The 24,044-nt window shown below is 42.6% G+C and overlaps 1 protein-coding gene across 1 annotated transcript; it reads left to right on the forward strand.

Moving 5' to 3' along the window:
• The first annotated feature begins 1,388 nt into the window (after positions 1–1,388).
• Positions 1,389–22,647, forward strand: LOC311582768 (UPF0547 protein C16orf87 homolog). Its single transcript, XM_084756021.1, has 4 exons — positions 1,389–1,568; positions 7,724–7,820; positions 17,722–17,904; positions 21,629–22,647. The coding sequence occupies exons 1-4, from the start codon at positions 1,503–1,505 to the stop codon at positions 21,745–21,747; spliced, it is 465 nt and encodes a 154-aa protein (XP_084612147.1). The 5' UTR covers positions 1,389–1,502; the 3' UTR covers positions 21,748–22,647.
• The last annotated feature ends 1,397 nt before the right edge of the window (positions 22,648–24,044 follow it).

The raw sequence follows: 24,044 nt of genomic DNA on the forward strand, positions 1-24,044 counted from the left end.
CCCTCAAACTCAGAGTGATCTACCAGCCTCTGCCGCCCAAGTGCTGGGATTAAAGGTATGTGCCACCACGCCTGGCTTTGTTTGTTTGTTTTTGTTTTCCAAGACAAGGTTTCTCTGTGTAGCCTTGGCTATCCTGGACTTGCTTTGCAGACCAGGCTGGCCTCGAACTCACAGGAGTGTGCTGGGTTTTGTGAGGGACTCATGTCAGATCCTGGGACGGGGCCAGTCTTCCAGTTACCCAACCCACAGCTCATGTGATGCTTCTGGCCCAGACGAGAACTTTTCTTCCAGGGATGTGTCATGTGGCATCTCCAATGTCTTGGGGGGGTCTGCGGGAAATCTGATGTTGTCACACACATCGGGGTCTCTGGAGCTGTAACACAAGGCTCAGTGGCCACACACACACACACACACACACACACACACACACACAATCTCTCTAACTTGCAAGACTACAAGATGATGGCGTCAACTCCAGATGTCATTTGCTCCTATTGATCCAAAATGGCAGTAGTTTTGTGTGTGTGTGTCCATTTGGATCGGGGAACACACTTTTAAATGATTTTACATTTTCACAATTTCGGCTTTTTTGACAGGCAGCGTCTTGCTCTTAGGATACCTTTCCTACAGTACAGAGCATGAGGGTTCTTTCTAACAATTGCAGGCGCTTTGTGTATTCCCTCCCTTTTCTGCAACTTTAAACTCGACTCACGCTCCTTTCTTCATCAAACTGTAGATTAAAAAATATATATATATATATAAATATAAATAAATAAATAAATAAATAAATATATATCTTTCTGCTCTGTCACTGTCGATCTGAACAAGAGCAGTAAAAGCTGGGATTTACGGGAGTGCATGGCATTGCGTTTCATTTTTCAAATGCTTCACTTTTAATTTTAGCCTAGTCAGTATCAGTGATACACGGAATCAAAACAGGGCAACCTCCCACACCCCGCCAAAAACAAAGCACTGTGGACTGTTCCTTGAAGGCAGATATTTCTTTTTCAGTGTGCCTAACAGTGGATTGTAGGCAATTACTTATTGAATAATGTACTTTGAAGCCCTGACGCTGGGAGCCTAGGGGTTTCATCGAAGGTCTATTATAATCTCTCGCGGATTAGCATCGCTGACATTTACAGATATTCTGTTGCCGGTATCCATTTTCAGTCTCGGGTTCTGGGTCCGATAAGGGGGGTGTGTCCAAACCCAGGGCCCGACCCACCCGTGCATTGGTTGGTGGGGTCTCGTCGAAGCCACGCCCCTAAGCGGTCCTCCGCCGTGGAGGGCGTGGCGATGGGACTTGCCTGGGAGGGCCGCGGCGCTCCCTCCCCACCCCCCCACTCCCTCCCCACCCCTCCACCCCCGCCCCCCCCCCACCGGCACGCAGCTCCGCGTACGCGCACGCGCGTCTCCACGGCTGGGTCGCGGCTGGAGTGAGGAGGCGCTCAGTGGAGCAGCGGAGCTACGGCGCTGCTGCCACAGCTGCTCAGGAGGGGAGCATGTCTGCAACTCGAGCCAAGAAAGTGAAGATGGCCACCAAATCGTGCCCGGAGTGCGACCAACAGGTGGGCCGGGCCGGCGCGAGCGAGCAGGCGGGCGGGGCGGGCTGGGCGGGCGGCCGTTGCTCCGCGGCGGTTGGCGGTGCGCGGCGGCCCGTGGCCCGGCGCGGGTGGCGGGGGCCTGGAAGCGGGGACCGGGCGCTGCCCGTCCTGGTCCCGGGCCGGCTCGCGGAACCCCTGTCTCCCCGATAGCTTTGTTCGGGGTTGGGGAAGAGCACCGTGGTGCTGCTCCTCCACGGTCGCCCCACCAACCTGGGTGGCAGCAAAAAAAAAAAAAAAAAAAAAAAAAAAGCAGACAAAAGGATAGTAATGGTGCTAACTTTTTGCAAATCTGTGGACTTCCGGAACGCCGCAAAACAAACCCCGGTTTTAATGTGTGATTTGCAGTCCTTCCATGACGTTGTTAACGGAACATGATCGGATAAAGTCGGTGTTGAGGCTCTTGCTCTCTGCGTGTGCCCCATCCCACTCCTGCTGTGTACTCTTGTAATTTTGATATGTTTGCTTCCGGATATTTAAAAAAATAAAATATGCGGCGTCGTGAATTTGAAGTCAGTCATATTTAGGTTGAATCCATGGAGTAATAGTCGTAATTTTAAAATAATAATCATATTTTCATTCACTAAATAAATATTTAAGTGCGCCTTATTTCAGCGTGATGAACAAAAACTCGCTCAATTAAAACCATCCTTAAGGCCCTTCTTGCCGGTTTGCAGATCCGAGTATACTTATTTTTCCACAGAACGAATCTTTCTAAAATGACTACCTTTCTCCTCCCCTCCCCCTTCCTTCTCTCTTATTCTGTCTCCCGAGTCACTTGAGATGGGTGGAGTCTTAAAATAAGCCGATTTTTAATATATTACTTAGGGCGCGTTCTTGTAGGTTTCTTAAATCTTTTAACACAAAGGTATGATGTGTTTTATTCAGTGTGATTTATAGGCAATGTTAAAAATGCTGATCACGGAAAGTGGTGCAGGTCGAGTCGATAGAGCGTACCAGTATGCATTACAAAAACAGTCATGTTTTCCAAAGTGCAGCGTTACACGCATTCTTTCCACCAAACTAGATTTTAACAAACTTGGACTTTGTGATCAGCCTGCTGGCAGATGACTGCGAGGTTTAAATCATTTCCAGTTAAGGCTTATATAATATGAATTAATGCATTCAGTTTCTGTAGGACACAAATCCCTGTAAATCCTTTTCTTGTTTTACTTGGCATAAAGAAATCTTTTGGGGGAAAATATCTGTTTTTAATAGCCCAGCTAGGGGCCGGTGAGATGGCTCAGCAGGTGAAGGAGGTTTCTGCTCAAGGCTGACCTCCTGAGTTAGATCCCCAGTGCCTATGTAAAGGCGGAAGGAGAGAACTGACTACGCTGACCTCTGACCTCCACATCCGTGCTGTGGTACTCAGACCTACACAATCGTATACACACTGGGGGTAATAAAAACGGAAACGTGAAAAAAGCGAACAACCCATAAGCCCTGGCCAGTGGAAGAGCAAAAGACCGTAAAGTTGTATTAGTCTTTGAGACTGTTGACGAAATCAGGCTTTTATTTGGGAAGATGACAGTCATCTTGGTATACAAATGCACCTACGTGTATCTTTTTCCATTTTAATGTTGCATATATTTGTGTTCGTCCATGGGAGTCAGAGGACAGCATGTGGCAGTCTGCTCTGTCCATCAAGTAAGATGTGCAGGGTTGGAATTGAGATTTGGCAGCTGGTCCCCTTGACTGCTGAGCCTTTTCCCAGGCCCCAATGCATTCCTTTGTATAAAACCAACTCTATCTTGGTCTGTTTTGGATGCAATAATAAATTCCACAGACTGGACATACTAATCTGCATTAATCTGTTTTTTCACAGTTCTGATGGAGTTGAAGGCCAGGGTGTGCTCTAGTGCGTGTCCTCTTGGCTTGTGGATGCCAGGTTGTCCTCTTGGTGTCCCCATGAGGCAGAACTTCTTACTCTGGTCTCATCAAGGCCACTAATCCCATTAGGAGCACCCCACTTTCCTTAAACTCAATTACCTTTTGAAAAGCCTTACTGGGAAATTCTATCACACTGGGGTTTAGGGATTCATTATGCAAATTTTGGACAGTGGACACAATTTAATCCTTTTTAAACTAGGAGATTGGCTTTGTCTTTTTTCGTCTTTGATTCTCAACACTGAAGAGAATATATATGAAGGCAAATGGATTTTTGGTGATTTCCTACTGGTAAGGTTCAAATCCAGGACCTTGAGCCCTTTGATTTATTTTTTTAATAATAGTAATTGAGTTGAAGAAAGTAATAGGTTAATTTTAGCTTTCTAATTACTTCAAAAATAGAGAATTTTAGCTTTCAACTAGAAAAAAAATTATAATTGCAAGTAACTTTTAAAACAAAACACTAGGTTTTTGCCAAGATTATAAATTATTTCATAAATATTGAGTTACATCTTGCTTATAGTTTTCTTTCTTTCTTTTCTTTTCTTTTTCTTTTTTTCTTCTGAGACAAGGTTTCTCTATGTAGCCTTGGCTGTCCTGGACTCACTTTGTAGACCAGGCTGGCCACAAACTCACAGCGATCCCCCTGCCTCTGCCTCCTGAGTGCTGGGATTGAAGGCGTGCGCCACCACGCTGGCACCTAGTAGTTTACAAACATAAATGTCAAATCTTTAAAGTAAGATTTCTCCAGTTGGCTATATCTTCTAAGTTTAAAAAGCTAGTACAAGCCGGGCGTGGTGGCGCACGCCTTTAATCCCAGCACTTGGGAGGCAGGGGCAGGCAAATCTCTTGTGAGTTCAAGGCCAGCCAGGGCAGTTACACAGAGAAACCCTTTCTTGAAAACCAGAAAGAAAAAAAAAAGTCTGGTTGTCTTGTGAACCAGAATTCCTGAAAAGAAACTGTCTTACAAAGGCTGATTGATTAAAACCTGAGTGCCGTGGAGAGGAGGGAATGTTACTCCATTACAGCTTGAGCTATCTTTAGCCCCCTAACAGCCATTGCCTGCCCCTCTCTGTGTCAGACCTAAGTCTGAAAAGATAAAAAGCCTTTGGGATGAATCAGCTTAAAACCCTATTTCCCACCAGTGCAAGGGCTAGCAGACTTGTTAGATGGCACGGAGGCCTAGCAAGGGTGTCTCAGTTGGCTGTCACCTGCTTAGTGTGTCCGCCTGTGTATGTGAAAAGCGCTTTGATCGTGAGTCTGTCTGTTCTCTTACATGACAAGTTCATGGAGCTGCTTTCATGTTGGAACATAGCGTTTGGGGAACCTAAGTCTGTTCCCAGGTCTTGGTTCCTCGTATTTAGCACCAGAACACCCCCTCCCCCTTTTGCCGGAAGTGCTGTGTGTTTGCATCAACAATCTCAATCTCTCATGTTTTAATGTGAGCCTGGCCTTTAAACGCTGAGCCATCTCTCCAGCCCTCGGTTTCTTTCTAAGTAATTGCCGTTTTTATCCTTGTTATTGACCTTTGGTAACTAAAACCTCAAACAACAAAAACAGTGAGATATCTTTTCTTTTCTTTCTTTCTTTTTTTTTCCTTTTCTTTTTTTGTTTTTTTGTTTTTTTAGACAGAGTTTCTCTTTGTAGCCTTGGCTGTCCTGGACTGGCTTTGTAGACCAGGCTGGCCTCAAACTCACAGCGATCCACCTGCCTCTGCCTCCTGAGTTCTGGGACTCAAGGTGTGCTCTACCACTCCCGGGCCTCCCCGCCCAACAATTAGAGTTCTATAAATGAGTTTTCTGTATTGGTTTTGGTTACTTTAGGGTTTAAATTAATGAAATACTGTAGTGCCCAAACCTTTTTTTTATTTTTTTATTTTTATTTTTGGTAGCATTTGAAAAACTTTTTCCCCCCCTCTGGACAATTTCAAGCCCAAATTTTTGATTGCAGATTCTATCAGTTTTACCATTTTTATATCTAATAGGTTTTTCTTCTCCCACAAATATCTCTTGAATGTCTGTTTTGTGCTGGATACGGGTCTAGTGTCCAGTCACCAATAATATGACATTGAGCAAATGTGTACCCAACTCCTTTTCCCCTTTAAAATATACAACCTAAATATTTTTAAAAGAATAAATTGGGAAATAATGAATCCTAATAAATAATGCTTTTGATTTTTTTCATTAAAAATAAAAAATAACACCAGAACTTAAATTATTATTAACTTAATGTCAAATGAAATTTAAGGAGTGTTTAGGGTATTTTTATAAAACCCCCCAATGCTATCAATTAACGAGACTGACATTATGTAAACAAATTATTCAACCTGCTTGAAGATTCTTTTTATGGGATCTGGTTGCAGTGGTAGTGGTATGTTTTTGTTTTGTTTCGTTTGTTTGTTTTGTTTTAAATTTCTGGGGCAGGAGTTGAGAGGGATGTTCCATTTTAAAACAGGATTTTAGAATGAATTAGCTCAGACATAGGAAAGTATCTTGAGTGGAACTCATTAAAAGAAAACATCTTGCCAGGCAGGTGGTAGCCCAGGCCTTTAATCTCAGCACTGGGAGACAGAGGCAGGTGGATCTTGTGAGTTTCAGGCCAGCCTGGTGTACTGGGAGATTTTTAGGACAGCCAGGACTACACAGAGAAATCCTGTCTGGAAAAACAAACAAACAAAAACAAAAAAATAAAGGAAATCATTTTATCAGTTGAATTAGTTACTGGGCACCTGGGCCTCAAAACCAATTTCTACCTGTTAATTATAGAAGTAGTTTATATAATTTTACTTCTTATCTTTTCTTTGGAGGTATTGTTGAATTCAGTACATGCTAGGCAGGTACTCTACCACTGAATTATTACATTCCTAACTTTAAAAAAATTTTCTTTTCTTGGGACAGTGTCTAAACAGGCTGCCTAAACTAACCTTGAACTGATTGTGATTGTTCAGCCCAAGCAGGTCTCGAACTTGTATTCTCCTTGCCTCAGCCTTCTGTGCTAGAATTTTTTAAGTCAAACACCTCGTCCTGCTGTGGTCCTCTCCCTTTTTAATTACTTAGCTAATTAGGGACTGTGTGCACAGCTGCTCCCATGTATGTATAGAGGGTACAACTCTTGGGAGTTGGTTCTCTTCTGTCTCTTACCTGGTATTGAATTTAGATCATAAGACAATTGTTAGCCGGGCATGGTGGCGCACGCCTTTAATCCCAGCACTCGGGAGGCAGAGGCAGGCGGATCGCTGTGAGTTTGAGGGCAGCCTGGTCTACAAAGCGAGTCCAGGACAGCCAAGGCTACACAGAGAAACCCTGTCTCGAAAAACCAAAAAAAAAAAAAAGACAATTGTTGTCTCTTAAGTGTAAATTAAAGATCTTGTGTAGTAGTGGGCATGGTGACACAAGCTTGTCATTCTAGCACCTGGGTGGTAAAGGCTCTTAGAAGAATCAAGAATTCAAGGGTAACCTTTGCTATATAGGAAGGCCAGTTTGGGCCACATGAGGCCCTGTCTCAGTAAAGCAAACACCAGGGCAGCTGAGGTGGTTTGTTCAGTGGGTGGAGATGTTTGAAAGCAAGCCTTCTAACTCGAGTTCGAAGCCAAGTAAAAGTGGAAGGAAAGTAGACTCCACAGTGCCCCACCTCTCTCCTACACATATACATAACAGTAATAATAATAATATTTTTAAAATGAAAAAGGTCCAGTGTTCAGTACTTGAATGTAAAAATAGAAGTGCTTTCCCTGCTGTCGTGTTAATAGCCCTCAGTTGTTTGGGTTCGGCGCATGTGAGCAGCAGTTGGTTTGGTCCATTTCTTGTTTTGTCCTTTTGTGAACCGTGGCTGATCTGCCTTTTCAGTTTCTATTCCTTACTCTAGCTGGGCCTCTCAATCTTCTGTTTATCTTAACCACAAGCTTAACCACCCTCTTTTTCTCAGTTTGCTATAAACTGCTGTCGACTGAACAGTTTAGGCAGTGTGACTGCCTTTTATCATATTTAACCTCCCCGGTCCTGTTGTGTGAAGACTTTCTGTGGCCACTCATATCTGCGCACACTTTCATTGCGTTTAGTGTTGGTGAGACTGGTGGTGTAAGATACTCAGGGGTCATAGCACTAGGAAAGTGTGCGTGTTTGTGAAATGACCTGCCTCAAAGAGGTTTCCATCTGTGCTTCGCCAAGAGCTTCCATAAGTGCTGAGAAACTCAACAATGCAAGAAGAGTAATCCAGTTTTTCTTTTCCCCCTGCAGATTCCTGTCGCATGTAAATCATGTCCCTGTGGTTACATATTCATTAGCAGGAAACTACTAAATGCAAAACATTCTGAGAAATCACCACCCTCCACAGGTAATTGTAAAACTTAAACAGAGCAGCTTAGCTCTTGAAAATCAGCTCGTGGCGCTGGTTTATTTCACGCAAAGTTAACCCCCTTATAGTACTGATACAGTTTGTACTACAGTTTTTATTTTTATCTATTTAAAATTGTGTTTAAAAACAAAACTATCTTAATAAGAATAGTAATTGGTGTTGGGTAGGTGAAGGGCATAGCCTCCCATCTGACGGGCCCTGATGTGTGGAGCGGTCTGTCACCACCCTTTCCCTGCTGCTCTTTGTCCCTGTCCTGTCTGTAGAGTCACAGCTTGTGAGACTCTTTGTCTGGCTCCTGTCACCGCACAAGGTATTTAGCATCACTGTCTCTGTTTTCTGGGTTAGTAGAGCTCTTTCTATGGATATGCCATCATCCGTCACGTCACCTTTTGGGAGGACATTGTCTTTATTTTTGTTCCCGTTCACAATGCTGGTAAAATTTGTAATAACTTTGACTTTTTTTGTTTGTTTTATGTTTTTTTTTCTATTTTTTTTTGTTGTTGTTCTTGTTTTCTTCTTTCTTTCTTTCTTTTTTTTTTTTTTTGGTTTTTCGAGACAAGGTCTCTCTGTGTTAGCCTTGGCTGTCCTGGACTCACTTTGTAGACCAGGCTGGCCTCGAACTCACGGAGTTCTGCCTTTGCCGCCCAAGTGCTGGGATTAAAGGCGTGCGCCACCACGCCTGGCTGTATTTTTTGTTTGTTTTTTAAGCTTACAATTATGTCATTTCCTCCATTCCTTTCCTCCCTCCATTCCCTCCCTGTACAACCCTTGCTCTTTCTCAGGTGCCTGACCTCTTTTTCTTTAATTGTTGTTGTGTATATGTGTGTGTATGAGAGTGTATTCCTAAATATAGAAGGACAGCCTGCTCGGTCCATATAACATTAACTGTATTATGTGTTTTCAGGGCTGACCATATGATATTAGATAGTTAATTGGTGTGCCCCTCCTTGAGGAATATTATTTCTCTCCCTCCCGGCGTTCCTTAGCTTTGTGTTGAGGGCTCATGAGCTTCCTTTCCCATCCCTGTTGAGGTCTTGTTTAGGCAGCCATGTTGGTGAGACTTCACGGGTCTCACCCATGAGACTTGTGCAAACTTCCTGTTCCTCCGGCTCTTAGAGTCTTTTATCTCCCTTTCCTCAGTGTTCCCTGAGTTTTAGGTGCAGGAGCTGGGTTGTAGATGGACCAGCTGGGGCTGGGCTCCACACTCTGCACTGTGATTGGTTATGGTTTTCGGCAGTGATTTCCATCTGTTGTAAAGAGAAGGTTTTTGTTTTTGTTGTTTTGTTTTTTGTTTTTGTTTTTTTTGATGAAGAGTAAAGTTGTTTTGGTTTTGGTTTTGGTTTTGGTTTTTTGAGACAGGGTGTCTCTGTGTAGCCTTGGCTGGCTTGGACCCGCTTTGTAGACCAGGCTGGCCTCGGACTCACAGTGATCCGCCTGCCTCTGCCTACCGAGTGCTGGGATTAAAGGCGTGTGCCACCATGCCCAGCTTCTTCTTCTTCTTTTTTTTTTTTTTTAATAATGTCTGGAAAAGAGTAACTTGGTTCAGTATGATTGGAATTTTTGTTATTTTTCACAATTTCCTGCATGAGAGTATTTAGAAAATATTTTTTCTTATACTTGTTTCTTTTTTGTTAATGTGGACAAATTGGATTTATTCAATAGGCATGTTTATTAAAGGATAAACATCTTATATTAATAAAACTAGAAAAGTGAATTCAGAAAGAGTACATTAGCCGGGCGTGGTGGCGCACGCCTTTAATCCCAGCACTCAGGAGGCAGAGGCAGGTGGATCGCTGTGAGTTCGAGGCCAGCCTGGTCTACAAAGCGGGTCCAGGCCAGCCAAGGCTACACAGAGAAACCCTGTCTCGAAAAACCAAAAAAAAAAAAGAAAAGAAAAGAAAAGAAAGAGTACATTGGCTGGGTGGTGCACGCACGCCTTTAGTCCCAGCACGCAGTGAGGTAAAGGCAGGCGGATGTGTGTCTGTGTGTGTGGTCAGCCAAGGCTACATGGTGAATAGAGAGTCCCTCGCATGAGCATGGACTCTGCTGTGAAGCCGTGCTCGTTGCTGTCCTGGAGTTTACGTTCTCATGTGTGATGTAGACAGTGCAGATAAGCAGGGGAGAGCCAAAGAGCCAGTCCTGTCGTGTGATCGGAGGCCACATTTGGTATAAATGCTTATGACGGTCTTTCTGAGGTAATGATATTTAAGCTGAGTCTGAGTAGGAGGAAGGGGGTAGCTGTGATAACGAGGATATTCCAGGAAGATAAAAGAGTAAATGGTAGAGTTAGGGCCGGTGAGATGGCTCAGTGAGATGGCTCAGGGGGTCAAGAAAGATGCTTGACGAACAAGCCTAGAAACATGAACTCAGTTTCAGGAACCATGTAAACGTAAAAGGAGAGAACTGACACGTAGGCTGTCTTCCGCTTTCCCAGGTAGACTGTCAACACGAGGCTAACTTGGGTCATTTGAGACTCAATTAAAAAACAAACAAACAAACAACAACAAAAATCAGAGGAGGTAGATGGTCTCCATGGGAATGACACCCCAGGGTGTCCTCTGGTCTCCATTTGTGCACATACATGTGTACACACACATACATACACACACACACACACACACACACACACACACACACTCACGAGAGTAAGAAAAAAAAAGAAAAGAAAGAGTTATCTTGGTAATCCATACTTTATAGGGAATTTTAAGAAGTACATTTGAAAGCTGGGTGTGGTGGTGCACACCTTAATCACAGCACTCAGGAGGCAGAGGCAGGTGGATAGCTATGAGTTCAGAGGCCAGCCTGGTCTACTACAGAGTGCGTCTAGGACAGCCAGGGCTACACAGAGAAACCCTGTCTTGAAAAACAACAAAACAAAACAAAAAAGGTCATTTAAAAATATAATTGATGTATAATACTTGTAAATACCTGTGGGGTTTAGCCCAAAAATTTAAATCATACATGTGATGTGTATGGCCAGAGCTATTAGCATTTGCATTCCCTCAAACACTTATTTCTGTAGTGGGAGCTTTCGGATATTTTAGTTATTGGAAATCTGTTGTAAATTATCGTAAACTGTAGTTACCAAACTGTGCTAAGAACACTGTCAAATTTTACCTTGGTACATGTTACTTATTCTGTTTTTATTCCTGCCCTTTGTGCCTTCCTGTAACCACTGTTGTGGAAACACGAGTGACAGTATGCAACACTGCTGGTTTGTCCTTTGTTTATTTAATTTAATGGGATGCTCTCTGTGAGGGTAGTCATCGTTGTCAGCTTTATTGGATTTAAAGTCACCTAGGAAACATGTCTCTGGGCATAATGGAGGGGTTTTCCAGAGCATTAACTGAGGAGGGAAGAGCTGCCCTGAGTGTGAACACCATTCTGTTGGCCATGGTCCTAGACTTAAAGCACACACATACATGGGTATGTGATCTTACTCACCAGGTTATCTTGGATGAACACTGAGTTAATTCCAGGCTATGGAGAGCCACTGTGATGAGTGGTATTGGAGTAAACAGAGAAGTCTAGGCAGGCCTTTCATGTGTTCATTTTGTCTGCCTTATATGTGTACCTAGTAATGGAGTCATTGGGTCATATATGACACTTCTAGTGTGCTTAAAAAAAATCTGCACTGGTTTCCATAGTGGGTATACTGTGTTTTTATGAACATGTCAAATATGTACAGCAAGCACAAAGACATAACTCTCACCTCAAAATCATAGATAATTTATTCTGATGCCAAATATGAGATAATCCAGGAACACAGATTTAGCCTGCCTTAAATCTCATGCTCTAAAATGGTAACAGCTTGATGAAGTTTTAAAAAGTAGGAGAACAAAAAAGGCTGCAAGTCAAGGCACTTTTCAAATACATTAGTAGAAACACTAGGTAGGTGAGTTAAAGCAGAACAGGGAAAGCTCTGCTGTTAATCTGATGCTGTTTGATGACACTGAGATTTTTACTTAGTGGAAGCTAGTGAGCCTCTGATATGTTTCAAACCACTTTGCCTGTTAGTCAGAAGGATAAAAGGTAGCCAGGGTAAACTGTGTTAGGTTCTGCGCCTGCAGCCTTCCGTCTCCACAGTGATTGAAGTTCTGTTCAGTTAATCTGCCTTGCAGTTTACTGGCAAGTGTGCATTTTTACAGGATCTTTTGTACTTAAACAGTAGGTCTAGGCAAAGCCTTTTCATAGTGCAGTCTTAAAGCAGTGGTTAGAAATTTTAAGTGTACCTAACCTAATATCTGGAATTCTTTTTGAGTAGGTATGTAACATAAGAGTTTGTTTATAAGCACAAGGAATTAGGTGAAATTTCAAGGCATCATACTATAACAGCAAATGTTAACAACTGTACGTCACAAGTAGGAGATTGGTTAAAATAGGGTACATCATTTAGAGAACAGTATGTACTAGTTAGAGTGATAAAAATTTTTATGTGCTGACCATGGAAAACTTTTCAAAGCAGTGTTATGTGGTGGAACTCCATTAGTCCCTGCCCTCAGCACTGGGGAGTGTATGACCTATTATAAAAAGGGAGGAGTTTTTGGGCTGGAGAGATGGCGCAGCCATTAAAGGGTAGGCTCACAACCACAACATAAGGCAAGGAATTTGTAAATGTTTACAATTAATTTTGGTGAGAAGAAGAGAGATAAGTTTTACAAATAAAGGACTATTAAATAACTGGAGCCAGGCATGGTGCCTTTAATCCCAGTATTCAGGGATGTCTACAAAGTGAGTCCAGGACAGCCAAAGCTACACAGAGAAACCCTGTCTTGAAAAACAAAACAAAGAGAGAGAGGGAGAGGGAGAGAGAGAGAGGGGAAGAGAAAGAGAAAGAGAGACAAGCAGACAGACATCAGGACCAGTGGGATGGCTCAGTGTACTGGGTGGAGCCATTTGTTGTCAGTTTGAGTGTGATCCCCAGACCCATGCAGTGGAAGGAAAGAAGTGACTACACAAGTTGTCCTCTGCCCTGCACCGTGGCACATTTGTGCATGCACATGCACACAAAACCACACATAATAAGTAATAATAAAAAATGTTTTGGGCAGAAACCTAGAACCGTAGACAATTACTCTTTAATGTATTTCCAAATGAGATATGTGTTACATTTTTGTTGTATGAAATAGATAAGGTTTTTTTTTTTTTTAAGTTTTTCGAGACAGGGTCTCTCTGTGTAGCCTTGGCTGTCCTAGACTCACTTTGTAGACCAGGCTGGCCTCGAACTCACAGTGATCCGCCTGCCTCTGCCTCCCGAGTGCTGGGATTAAAGGCGTGCGCCACCACGCCCGGCCTAGATAAGTATTTTTAAAAAGAGAACTGGACCAGCAGTTAAGGGCATTGATACGACTCCCCCAGAGGACTGTGGTTCAATTCCCAGTATCCTTATGAGGCTCACAAATGTCTATAACTCCAGTTCCAAGGACTTCAGCGGCTCCTTCTGGCTTCTGGGGCACTGTATGCATGTGGTACATAGAAATACATGTAGACAGAACACTTGTACACATAAAATAATAGTGTAAGAATTGTTATTAATTGAGGACTGCATTTCTAAAATGAATGGTTGACTGACAATTTAAGAATTATGCTTTTTAAAGGGGTAGAGGTGTAGATTAGCAGAAGAATGCCTCTTGCATACGCAAAGCTTTCGGCTTAATGCCTGTCACTGTTGCTTTAAGCTGTGTTACCTCTCGTGTGTGTGTGTGTGTGTGTGTGTGTGTGTGTGTGCGCTGCATTAAGCATGGGAGTCCAACGGGAGCTTTCAGGAGTCTGCTTTCTTTTCACCGTGGGTACAGGGATAAAACTCAAGACTGTCAGGCCTGTGCAACTTCTTTACCTACTGAGCACTGCCCCACCCCAAAAAAGCTTTGCAATGAAGCTTGACGTTAAGTATCTGTATTACTGTGTGGCCCCTGCTGGCCTAGAACATGGTGTGAGCCCAGGATGGTCCAGTCTTCCAGGTGCTAGCATTTGTGGGCCTGCACCACCGTGTCCAGGGCTGAGAGATTTCTGTAAAAGAGGAACTGAAGGAAACTCTGCTTCTTAACATTGTGAATCTGTACCAAGCCCACATTACTTACTAGGAACACATGTCCTGGCATGCACGTTGGAGGAAGGGTAAGAAGACAGCATGCCAAAACTGCTTCTCTCTCTCTTACCATGTGGGTTCCAGGGATCAAAGTGCTGCCCCCCCCATCTCAGCCTCCCTAGAGTATTTCTAAATCAACTATTTAGCCAATTACCATTACTAAGGGAGTGTTAATTAACTCAGTGTGTTCTATATCTTTAAGTTTATTTTCCAGATGGAGATTCTCATTAGAGGTACCATTTTACAGTTAATTACTGGCCATATCTTTTCTTTCTAGAATGTTAACTATAAAACTTGTAGAATAAAATGCCAGCAGAGGTGGCACGGGCCTTTAATCTCAGCATTCAGGGAGGCAGAGGCAGGTGGATCTCTTGAGTTTGAGGCCAGCCTAGTCTACAAAGTGAGTTCAAGACAACCAGGCTACACAGAGCAACCTTGTCGCAAAACAAACAAACAAAATCACACACACACACAAACTTGGGGTTTTTTTTTCTTTTTTTCTTTTTCTTTTTTTGGTTGGTTTGTTTTTCAAGACACAGTTTCTCTGTGTAGCTTTGGCTGTCCTGGACTCACTTTGTAGACCACGCTGACCTTGGACTCACAGCGATCCACCTGCCTCTGCCTCCCGAGTGCTGGGATTAAAGGGGTGCGCCACCACGCCAGCCCCATATTTTTTATATGGGTGCTGAGGATCAAGCTTGAGTTCTCATGCTTGTGTGACAAGTGCTTGCTAAGCGATCTCTTCAGTCTCTAAAAGAAAAGAAAGACCTTTAAAACTGAAAACACTGTACTGTTATAAAACACTAATGATCATTTCTTAATACTGAATATTCAGCTGTTTAGTTAGGGTTCTATTGCTGTGAAGAGGCACCATGACCACCACAGCAATCTTTTCTCCTGAGACAGGCTGTCCTGGACTCAATTTGTAGACCAGGCTTGCCTCGAACTCCCAGAGATCTGCCTACCCATGTGTTTCTGAGCACAGCAGCTCGTAATAAGGTAAACATTGAACTGGGGCTGGCGCACAGTTCAGAGAGTCAGTCCATTCTCATCATGGTGGGAAGCATGGCGGCGTGCAGGCAGACATGGCGCTGGAGAGGGAGCTGAGAGTTCCACATCTGAGGCAGCAGGCAGCAGGAACACACACACACACACACACACACACACACACACACACACACACACACACACACACACACACTGCCTTGAGCTTCTGAAATCTCAAAGCCCACCCCCAACGACACACTTCCGTCAACAAGGCCATACCTACTCTCCATATTCTTTCTTTCTTTTTTTTTTTTTTTTTTTTTTGGTTTTTTGAGACAGGGTTTCTCTGTGTAGTCTTGGCTGTTCTGGACTCACTTTGTAGACCAGGCTGGCCTCGAACTCACAACGATCCCCCTGCCTCTGCCTCCCTAGTGCTGGGATTAAAGGCGTGCGCCACCACACCCGGCCTACTCTCCATTTTCATTCAAACCACGACACCAGCTTCTGTTCATACTCTGTTTCCCCACTGTCCTAGTTTGCTTTCTGTTGCTGTGATAAGACACTGACCAGAAAGTTTTGTTGTGCTTGTATCCTAGTGATGTAGGCGAGCACATTCCTTAAGTGACTTGTTTTTTATAAGTTGAAAGTCAGGTCTAAAACTGATGCGACTGGCTTTCATTGCCGGTTCCGCTTCTGCTTGTGATGAGCATTCTTTAGACCCGCCAGACATTCTGCAAGAAAGGTGGCAGGCAGCAGCCCCACAGCGTGACCCAGCACAGGAAGGGAAAGCAGTGGGTGGCAGGAAACAGTGCACTGCAGCGGGCAGGCCAAGCTATTCTCCCTAAAGCTGCTAAACTACAGAGACGACTGTGCTGAGACTCAGTGTGTTGAGGCCAACTGCGGACCTAAGGGAGCACTGGCTGTTGAGAGAGGCGAGCATTTGACCAGGGAGGCTGTACAAGGAGAGAGGGCGCTGGTCCAGGTCTAAGCTGACTTCCTTATGAAGACAATAGAAACACGAGCTTTTACTCAAAACCAACAAAAAACATGAGACTGGATTGTTTATTTGTATTTTTTACCTGACTATAACAAATAATTCAAGTCTGTCTGTCATTTAGTGACGTTAGCAGTTGATGTTTAATTCATTGCAAGTTAAAAAATGGTGATACTCTGGTCTCTCACTCATTTGTTTTGTAGGTTTAATAACTTAAAAATGAAAATTTGTCTCTGTTCTTTGTTTAGCAAATGATATAGCCTGACTAGAAAGACAAAAATAGGTTCTTTAATATTATTTATAATATATGTACATATATGTGTGTATAATATGTATGTATGTGTATATATTAGTGGCTTATATAATTATCTGTAGTACATGTATATGTGGCTAAGTAGTTTGAACTTTTAATATCATATACTGGAAGTTTTAGGATATTCTTGTTACAGCTGTGTTGCTGTTGTTTTGTTTTCCTTTAATTATTTTATTTGCATTGGTGTTTCGCCTGCATGTGTGTCTACGAGAGGTTGTCGGATCCTCTGGAAGTAGAGTTACAGTTGTGAGCTGCCGTGTGGGTGCTGGGAATTGAACTCAGGACCTCTGGAAGAGCAGCCAGTGCTCGTAACCACTGAGCCATCTCTCCAGCCCCTTGAGACAGGGTCTCTTTATGTAGTTCTGGCTGTTCTGAAACTCTATGTAGACCAGGCTGTCCTCAAACTCACAGAGATCCACCTGCCTCTGCTTTCCAAGGACATGCAACACTATGTGTCTCCGCCCCCCCCCCCTTAAAGATCGTCTCACTGCATAGCTCCCACTGGTCCTGAAGTCGCCATCTTTCCCCCCTTACAATTGTAAAATTGGCTGGGTGTGATGGCACACGCCTATAATCCCAGCACTCGGGAGGCAGAGGCAGGTGGATCGCTGTGAGTTCGAGGCCAGCCTGGTCTACAAAGTGAGTCCAGGATAGCTAAGGCTACACAGAGAAACCCTGTCTCGGAAAAAAAAAAAAAAGTAAAATTGGATATTTGGGAAGTTAGCTCTCTGATTTTTGAAGTTAGATGCATATTGAAGTAAAAATATTTTAATCTTACATTTTGATTTGTTTGACATAAGGGGAGTAGCTTCTTACAGTAATGAAATCACTGTATTAGCAAAGTATCTGGATTTCTTACTCCATTTATGGAACAAGATTCTATTACATCAGTGATTACCTTCCTTGTGGGTTAAGTGAAAATTCCTTGTTTTGTTTTCTGTGTCATATGTTATACGGGTGCTCTGTGCTTTTTTGTTTGTTTGTTTGTTTTTGTAACCTTTGTTATGCCTAAGGCTAGTTTTGCGTCCGTACGTTTGACATACTTAATTCAATCAGTAATTTAGTTAAGGGGCAGGAAGCAATGGACTCACCCTCCACCCTCTCCACGTATTTTACTGTGTTAAACTTGGAAAGATGATGAACAGAGCAGAAGGGTGTGGTGGAGTAGTTCAAACTTACAGGGGCTGAAATACAGCTGCCAAATGTTTTCCCTCACAAGAGTGTCTCTAACGGGCGCAGATCGGAATCCCGAATCTCTTTGTCCTGTGTGTGTGGGGGGGGGGGATGGCTGGAGGTGTGTGTGTGTGTGTGTGAGTGTGTGTGTGTGTGTGTGTGTGTGTGTGAGAGAGAGAGGCGGGGGGAGGTGGGGAGAGAGAGATGGATGGCTGGAGTTGTACAGAAGCACAAAATAGCCAGAAAGTAAAAGGAAGGTGGTGAGAACTTGGACAAACAGTTGTTGTGAAGCCCTAAAATAAGTCACTTTTATTCATCCGTACAGAAAACAAACACGAGGCCAAGAGGAGGCGAACAGAGAGAGTTAGGAGAGAGAAGATAAATTCTACAGTAAATAAAGATTTAGAAAACAGGAAGCGATCTCGAAGTAACAGCCATTCAGACCATATCAGACGAGGAAGAGGAAGACCGAAAAGTACGTCTGCCAAAAAGCACGAGGAGGAAAGAGGTATGGCTGCTGTCAAGTGTGCTGATATAAGAGATCGTAATTCCTTAAGAGTAGTGAATATAATGGAAGCTTTGAGCTCCTACGCATTAAAAAAAAAACCACAATTCATATTTTGGTTCAAAATCATTTCCTGTTTTTCATTGCAGTACTGGGCTTTGATCTCAGTACATAGTCCAGATAAGCCTCAACTACTGACCCACACTCTGAGCCCTTACAAAATACAACACCAAGTCTTACTTAAAACATAAAGGGTTACATTACGTAAAATCCACATTGTTATAAACTGGTGGTAAAAAAAAGTTCAAAGATAATTGTATATTTACGACATATTTCAGATACCTGTAAAAATGTACTTAAAAAAAAAGCAAGTCTATATTTATTTAGAACCCTCAGCCAACACAACTTCATCTTCAATATAGTTATTATTTGTTAACTACATTTTGCATTTCTTCAAATACTTAATGTTATGTATAAAAATATTTTCTCTAAAAATGCAAATGTTAGCTGGGTGTGTTAGCACATGCCTTTAATTCCAGCACTTGGGGGAGGCGGATCTCTGTGAGTTCGAGGACAGCCTGGTCTACAAAGCGAGTCCAGGACAGCCAAGGCTACACAGAGAAACCCTGTCTCAAAAAAAAAAAAATGCTGCTCAGGAAAGAGGAACAAGTGTGGTTGTAAAGACAAAACACACCTAGAAAATACTTTTTAGAACATCAACTTTAAAATACTGAAAAACAACATGAAAAACCTTAATAGGTTTAAAAATAAAATTGAAGAAAGAATCCAAGAAGTATAGGAAGAAATGGAGAAGATGTGTGAAAGTCTAACATCTGTAAATAGTTTCAGAATCAGAGAGTGTAGAAGACGGAAGACAAAGACATTGCTGAGGAATTCCAGAAATCTCTGCACACCTGAGCGACACTGAAAGGGCCCTGAAGCCCCAGCCCAGGGGAAGGTTAAAGTGAGAACAACGCGCATCGTCCTTCTGCTTAGCTAAAGGAGAAATATCTGGACTTTTAGACGAAAAGAATAATCAGTATATTTGTGTGAATGCAGTGGAATCCTGCCTCGCGAGGAGCACACAGGTCTATATGCACAGCACTAGAAAGTTTTAAAACACAGAAGAAAAGAAACTACACACAACATCTGACGACATTTATTTTAGTCTTAAGAAGAAATCCATTGGGTCACAAATGAGTGCAGTGTGAATAGGAGGGACTGTCTAGGAAGGGACTCGGGACCTTGTAGAACGAGGAGGGTTTGTGTTAGTTACTTCTCTGTTGCTGTGATGAGACACCATGTCTGGAAACACCATGGAGAGGAGGCCTGGGCTTGCGCTTCCACAGTGATACTGGTGCATTATGGTGGAGAAGTGCGGCAGGCGTGGTGGCAGGAACAGGACGCAGAAAGCTCACATCTCCCCTACAAGCTTGAAGCAGAGAGGGCAAAGGAGGGAAGCAAACCATTTAAGTCTCAGAGCCTCATCACTCGATGCTGTGCTTCCTTCGGCAAGACCACACCACTTACCTAACCAACCCGGAACCAGGTGTTCAAATGCCCGAGACTGGGAGGTAGTTTTCGGTCAAAGCAACAAACGTCTTGACTAACATTTGGGTTGTATGAATATATGCATCTGTCAGAGCACATCCAGCTTCTAAAGGATTTGCACATTATTTTATGGTATGTAAATTAAGCAGTAACTTAAAAAACAGCTTTTAAAAAAGGTTTGAGAGCCCAGCGTGCTAGTGCACGCTTTTAATCCCAGCACCTCAGAGGCAGAGGCAGGCAGATCACTGTGAGTTTGAGGCCAGTGGGGTCTACAAAAGTGGGTCCAGGACAGCCAAGGCTACAGAGAGCAACCCCCTGTCCCCCCCAAAATTTTTTTTTTAATTTTCTCAACAGTGATACCAGTAGTCAGAAGACAATTTATGTCATTAATAATTCTAAGGGGGAAATTATAAATCTTTTTCGATCAAACTGCAGTTTACTGTGAAAGTAGACTAGTGGTACTTTCTGAAATCCAGGGTTTCAAAAAGTATGCTACCCATACTCCTTCCTCAGGAAGCAACTGAACGTTGCATACCCCACAGTGAAGAAGAGAGCAAGAAAGAGCACTGGGATCTAGGACAACGCAGCCCAGAGAGGAGGAGAGGCTCCATTGGAAGAAGGACTGGGGTGAAACTGGCCTGGAAGCCTCCAGAACAGCCATTGCAGATGCAGCAGATTGGGGCGCTTGAAGAAACCCTCCCACGAAGATAAAATTATGTGTGACCATCCTGAAAGATTTGTACAACTAGAAGAGAGTTGAGTTGAATTAGAAATGAGAACTAAGCAATAAAGAATCACTTAAGGCTGGGGAAGTGCTCAGCAGGCCAGGCCCTGCCGCCAGGCCCGGCCACCGGAGCTGGGGTTCGAAACCCCAAGGAAGGAGAGGACAGACTCTGACAAGTCATCCTTGACTTCTACCTGAGTGCAGGCACACGTGCGCTCGCCCTCTCCCTCTCTCTCTCTCTCTCTCTCTCTCTCTCTCTCTCTCTCTCTCTCACACACACACACACACACACACACACACACACACACACACTCTCTCTCTCTCTCTCTCTCTCTCTCTCTCTCTCTCTCTCTCTTAAAGAATTAAATAAATAGGATTCTCCTGAGAAAATTAGTGGACCGTCAGGAAACGTACGCACACTCACAGTCATAACGTAGACATTGTAAATTGATGCTATTAGAATTGTGAATTAAATATAAGATGAAGGGGTGAGCCGAGAGTTTGAGACATGCAAAGAGTCAGGTACTAATTTTCTAGAGTAGAAGATGAACACAGAAAACCCAAGAAGGAGCATCCTAGAAGAGTGTCACATAGATACACACTTGTTCCATAACAACAGGACGGAGCAGTGGAGGGGAAGTAGTAAGACATTAGAAATGTGCACATAAAACCAAAACAAGCCGGGTGTGGTGGTGCACGCCTTTAATCCTAGCACTTGGGAGGCAGAGGCAGGTGGATCACTGAGTTCGAGGCCAGCCTGGTCTACAAAGTGAGTCCAGGACAGCCATGACTACACAGAGAAACCCTGTCTCGAAAAACCAAAAAATCAAAACCAAATTTTTGCCAAAACGAATTGGCCAAATTTTATGTATGCTTAACTTTGATTCATGTAACAAAATATTAAAATAAAAGTAGAATTATTTTAAAATATGAAAAATAATTTGGAACATGCCCAAAGATGATGTTGATTTATGGCTATAGGAAACTTTTATTTTGTTTAATTTTCAAAGTTTCTGCTTTGAACATGGTTTGCCTTTGTTATTGGGTAGAAAAAAGATAGCAATTGCAGAGTAAGTTGGTTTTTTTGGTAGTGAGGCTGAAGGGAAGATATTACTGTATTCAGAAAGTTATGGTTGGTGACCCAAGTGAAAACTTAATCTTGACAGAGACAGTTCATACTAGTGAGGGGAAAGAAAAATAGGACATACTTACAGAAATTACAGATATTTACAAAAATAAATTAGTAGACGAATAGAATTTTGGTTTTCATTTCAAACTTCATTTGTGTCATTTTTAAAAGTTTAAGTTTAGTAGAATTATATATTATAGCATTATATATATATGTGCACACACATATATGTTTGTCATTTAAATACTTGAAAGCCTCAAAAATGTTTTTAAGCCACTGCACTTGCTACCTTTATATTAAGCTTTCCCTTTTTCTTTCAACAGAAAAACAGGAAAAGGAAATTGACATCTATGCTAACCTCTCTGATGAAAAGGCTTTCGTGTTTTCAGTCGCCTTGGCAGAAATAAATAGAAAAATTATCAATCAAAGACTTATTCTCTGATACTTGTCTGCAAAATCTGTTGCCACTTTCTTCAGGATTACATCAGCAAATTCTCAAACAGTTGTGGACTCTCAGGAGCGCTCTGACCGTATGAATGAGGGCCGTTGATTGCTTTTTTGTTATTTAGTCTGGTGCCATGCTTTGGGAGCAAAGCTGTGTGTTTAGACTTTGCTGGGTTTTCCTTGTTTACCAAGGATTATTATCAGTGTTTTGTGTTGGGATATAACTAAATGTATTTTTTAAAAAACCTACCAAAAATAGTCCCCAAAACTTGATGGATATTTACAGAGTGAAGAAATAGGAGTGAAGGTGGAAATACAAAAACTAGGGCAGTTAAAATGCTTCATAGTTTTCAGGTTCTCACCAGAGATGCAATATTTTAAGTACTGTCAAAAGAGTGACTTTTAAATGTATATATTTGAGTCTTTCATCGTAAACAGATTGCATATATACAACTCACTGACTTTTAATAAATCGGTAATTGATATTTTATTGAATGGAGAATTACGAATATAGATTATAAATTCTGTCTTCAATTGACCTTTTTCTTGGCCGCTATTTTAATGATTTATGGTAGGAGTTATATTTTCAGAAACCTTTAGGCAGTTTGAAAATTTGGGTGCTATATGAAGAAAAGCATTTAAGGCTGTATCATATTTCAGATATAAACACCTTGTTTTCTTGAATGTTTATTTATTGGTTAAAAAAACTTTTCTGTTAACAAGATGGTGCCTGTTAACCTAAACACAGGATATATTTATTACATGCAAAATATTTCTTAGCTACTTGTGAACAGTGATGTTTTGTCTGAATGAATGTTCATTTATACATAATTCTGGTAATTATTTAAACTGTTACTTCATCCCGGGGGAAAAAAATAAACCTTAATATTGAAAGCGAGTAGATTTAATCGTGTGGTATAGTATTTGTGCTAGTGGGATGTTTGTAAAATTTGTGAAGTGTTTCAGCCAGTGTTTGCAGTATTAACTCACTCTTCCTGACGCTCTAGGCACTTTGGCCCGACAGTGTGGAGATGCAGCTCGTTACACCTGTTAGTAACGTGACTTGTTTTCATTTTTTCTTCCCCAATCTGGTTGGAATTTCCACAGCTGTCTAGGGAAAAAGAGTCATTGTTTAATGACATTTTTTAAAACGAGTCTTTAAAAAAAAAACTTTTACTGTTGTGTGTGTGTGCATGGTGTGCATTAAAGTGCATGCACACTTACACACATGTATAACAGTGTCTGAAAGGCAGAACAGGACGCTGGAGTTAGAGTGCTGGAGAGCCACTGCCTGGAATGGAAGGCCTCTGTGAGAACAGCACGTGATCCTAACCACTGAGCCGACTTGTCAGACATTTTTGCCCTTTTAAAATCCCCCTAGTTTGTATATGTTTATTTTGAGGTACACAATTATACATGTTTAGCCAGGAATGTGGTAGTGCATGTCTTTAATTCCAGGACAGGACAAAGTAACCCTCTCAAAAAAACAAAACAAAACACTTTTAATCCTAGCACTCAGGAAGCAGAGGCAGGTGGATCGCTGTGAGTTCAAGCCCAGCCTGGTCTACAAAGTGAGTCCGGGACAGCCAAGGCTACACAGAGAAACCCTGTCTTGAAAAACCAGAAAATAAAATAAAATAAAATAAAAAAATAAAAACAACCCACAAAACAAAAATACATATTTATGAGTCACATGGTGTTATTTTTCTAATGTTGTGGTAATATGCCAGGTATGGATACAACCTGTAGAAGGAAGAGTTCATTCTGGACTTGTGGTTGCAGACGGTCGGAGTCTGTGAGGCTAGAGAAGGGATCGCAGGCCACAGCCCGCTGGAGCAGTAGCTCCGAGCGCACCACCCAAACCACAGACAAGCCACAAGGCTTCAAACCTCCAGGCTTGCTCCCTGTGACGTATTTCCTCCAGCCAGGCCACACCTCCTAATCGGCCCCGAACAGCCACCAATTGGGGACCAAGCACTGAACGGCTCAAGAGGGGACCTCTTATTTGAAGGGCCAGTTTCAATTTCATCTGTCCTTTCCCACAACCCGTCCACATTTTTTTCTTCCTTAAGTTGGTATCCAGCAGAGGGAGCTTTGGAGGCACCGTACATAGGGTGTGGGCTCTTAAGAACCCGCCTCCCCTCTCCCCACCCTTCCCAGCTTTCGTCCTCCTCCCTTCCCTTGCGCCCCCCCCCCCCCCAGTGTCCTTTTAAGAAGGCCTCTCGGTGTAGTGTCTCCCAGTGTGAATCTCAGCCTGGCCTGGAATTCATAGCTTTTTTATTTTTTGCATAAATT

Source organism: Acomys minous, assembly GCF_964271855.1.
Source record: "Acomys minous genome assembly, chromosome: 14".
NCBI classification, from domain to species: domain Eukaryota; kingdom Metazoa; phylum Chordata; class Mammalia; order Rodentia; family Muridae; genus Acomys; species Acomys minous.

Bases quoted from the DNA above. Each gene is read 5' to 3' on its own strand.
- LOC311582768 (XM_084756021.1), top strand. From the start codon at position 1,503: ATGTCTGCAACTCGAGCCAAGAAAGTGAAGATGGCCACCAAATCGTGC. The intron at 1,569-7,723 runs GTGGGCCGGGCC...TTCCCCCTGCAG, and splicing joins GCCCGGAGTGCGACCAACAG to ATTCCTGTCGCATGTAAATC. The intron at 7,821-17,721 runs GTAATTGTAAAA...TCATCCGTACAG, and splicing joins GAAATCACCACCCTCCACAG to AAAACAAACACGAGGCCAAG.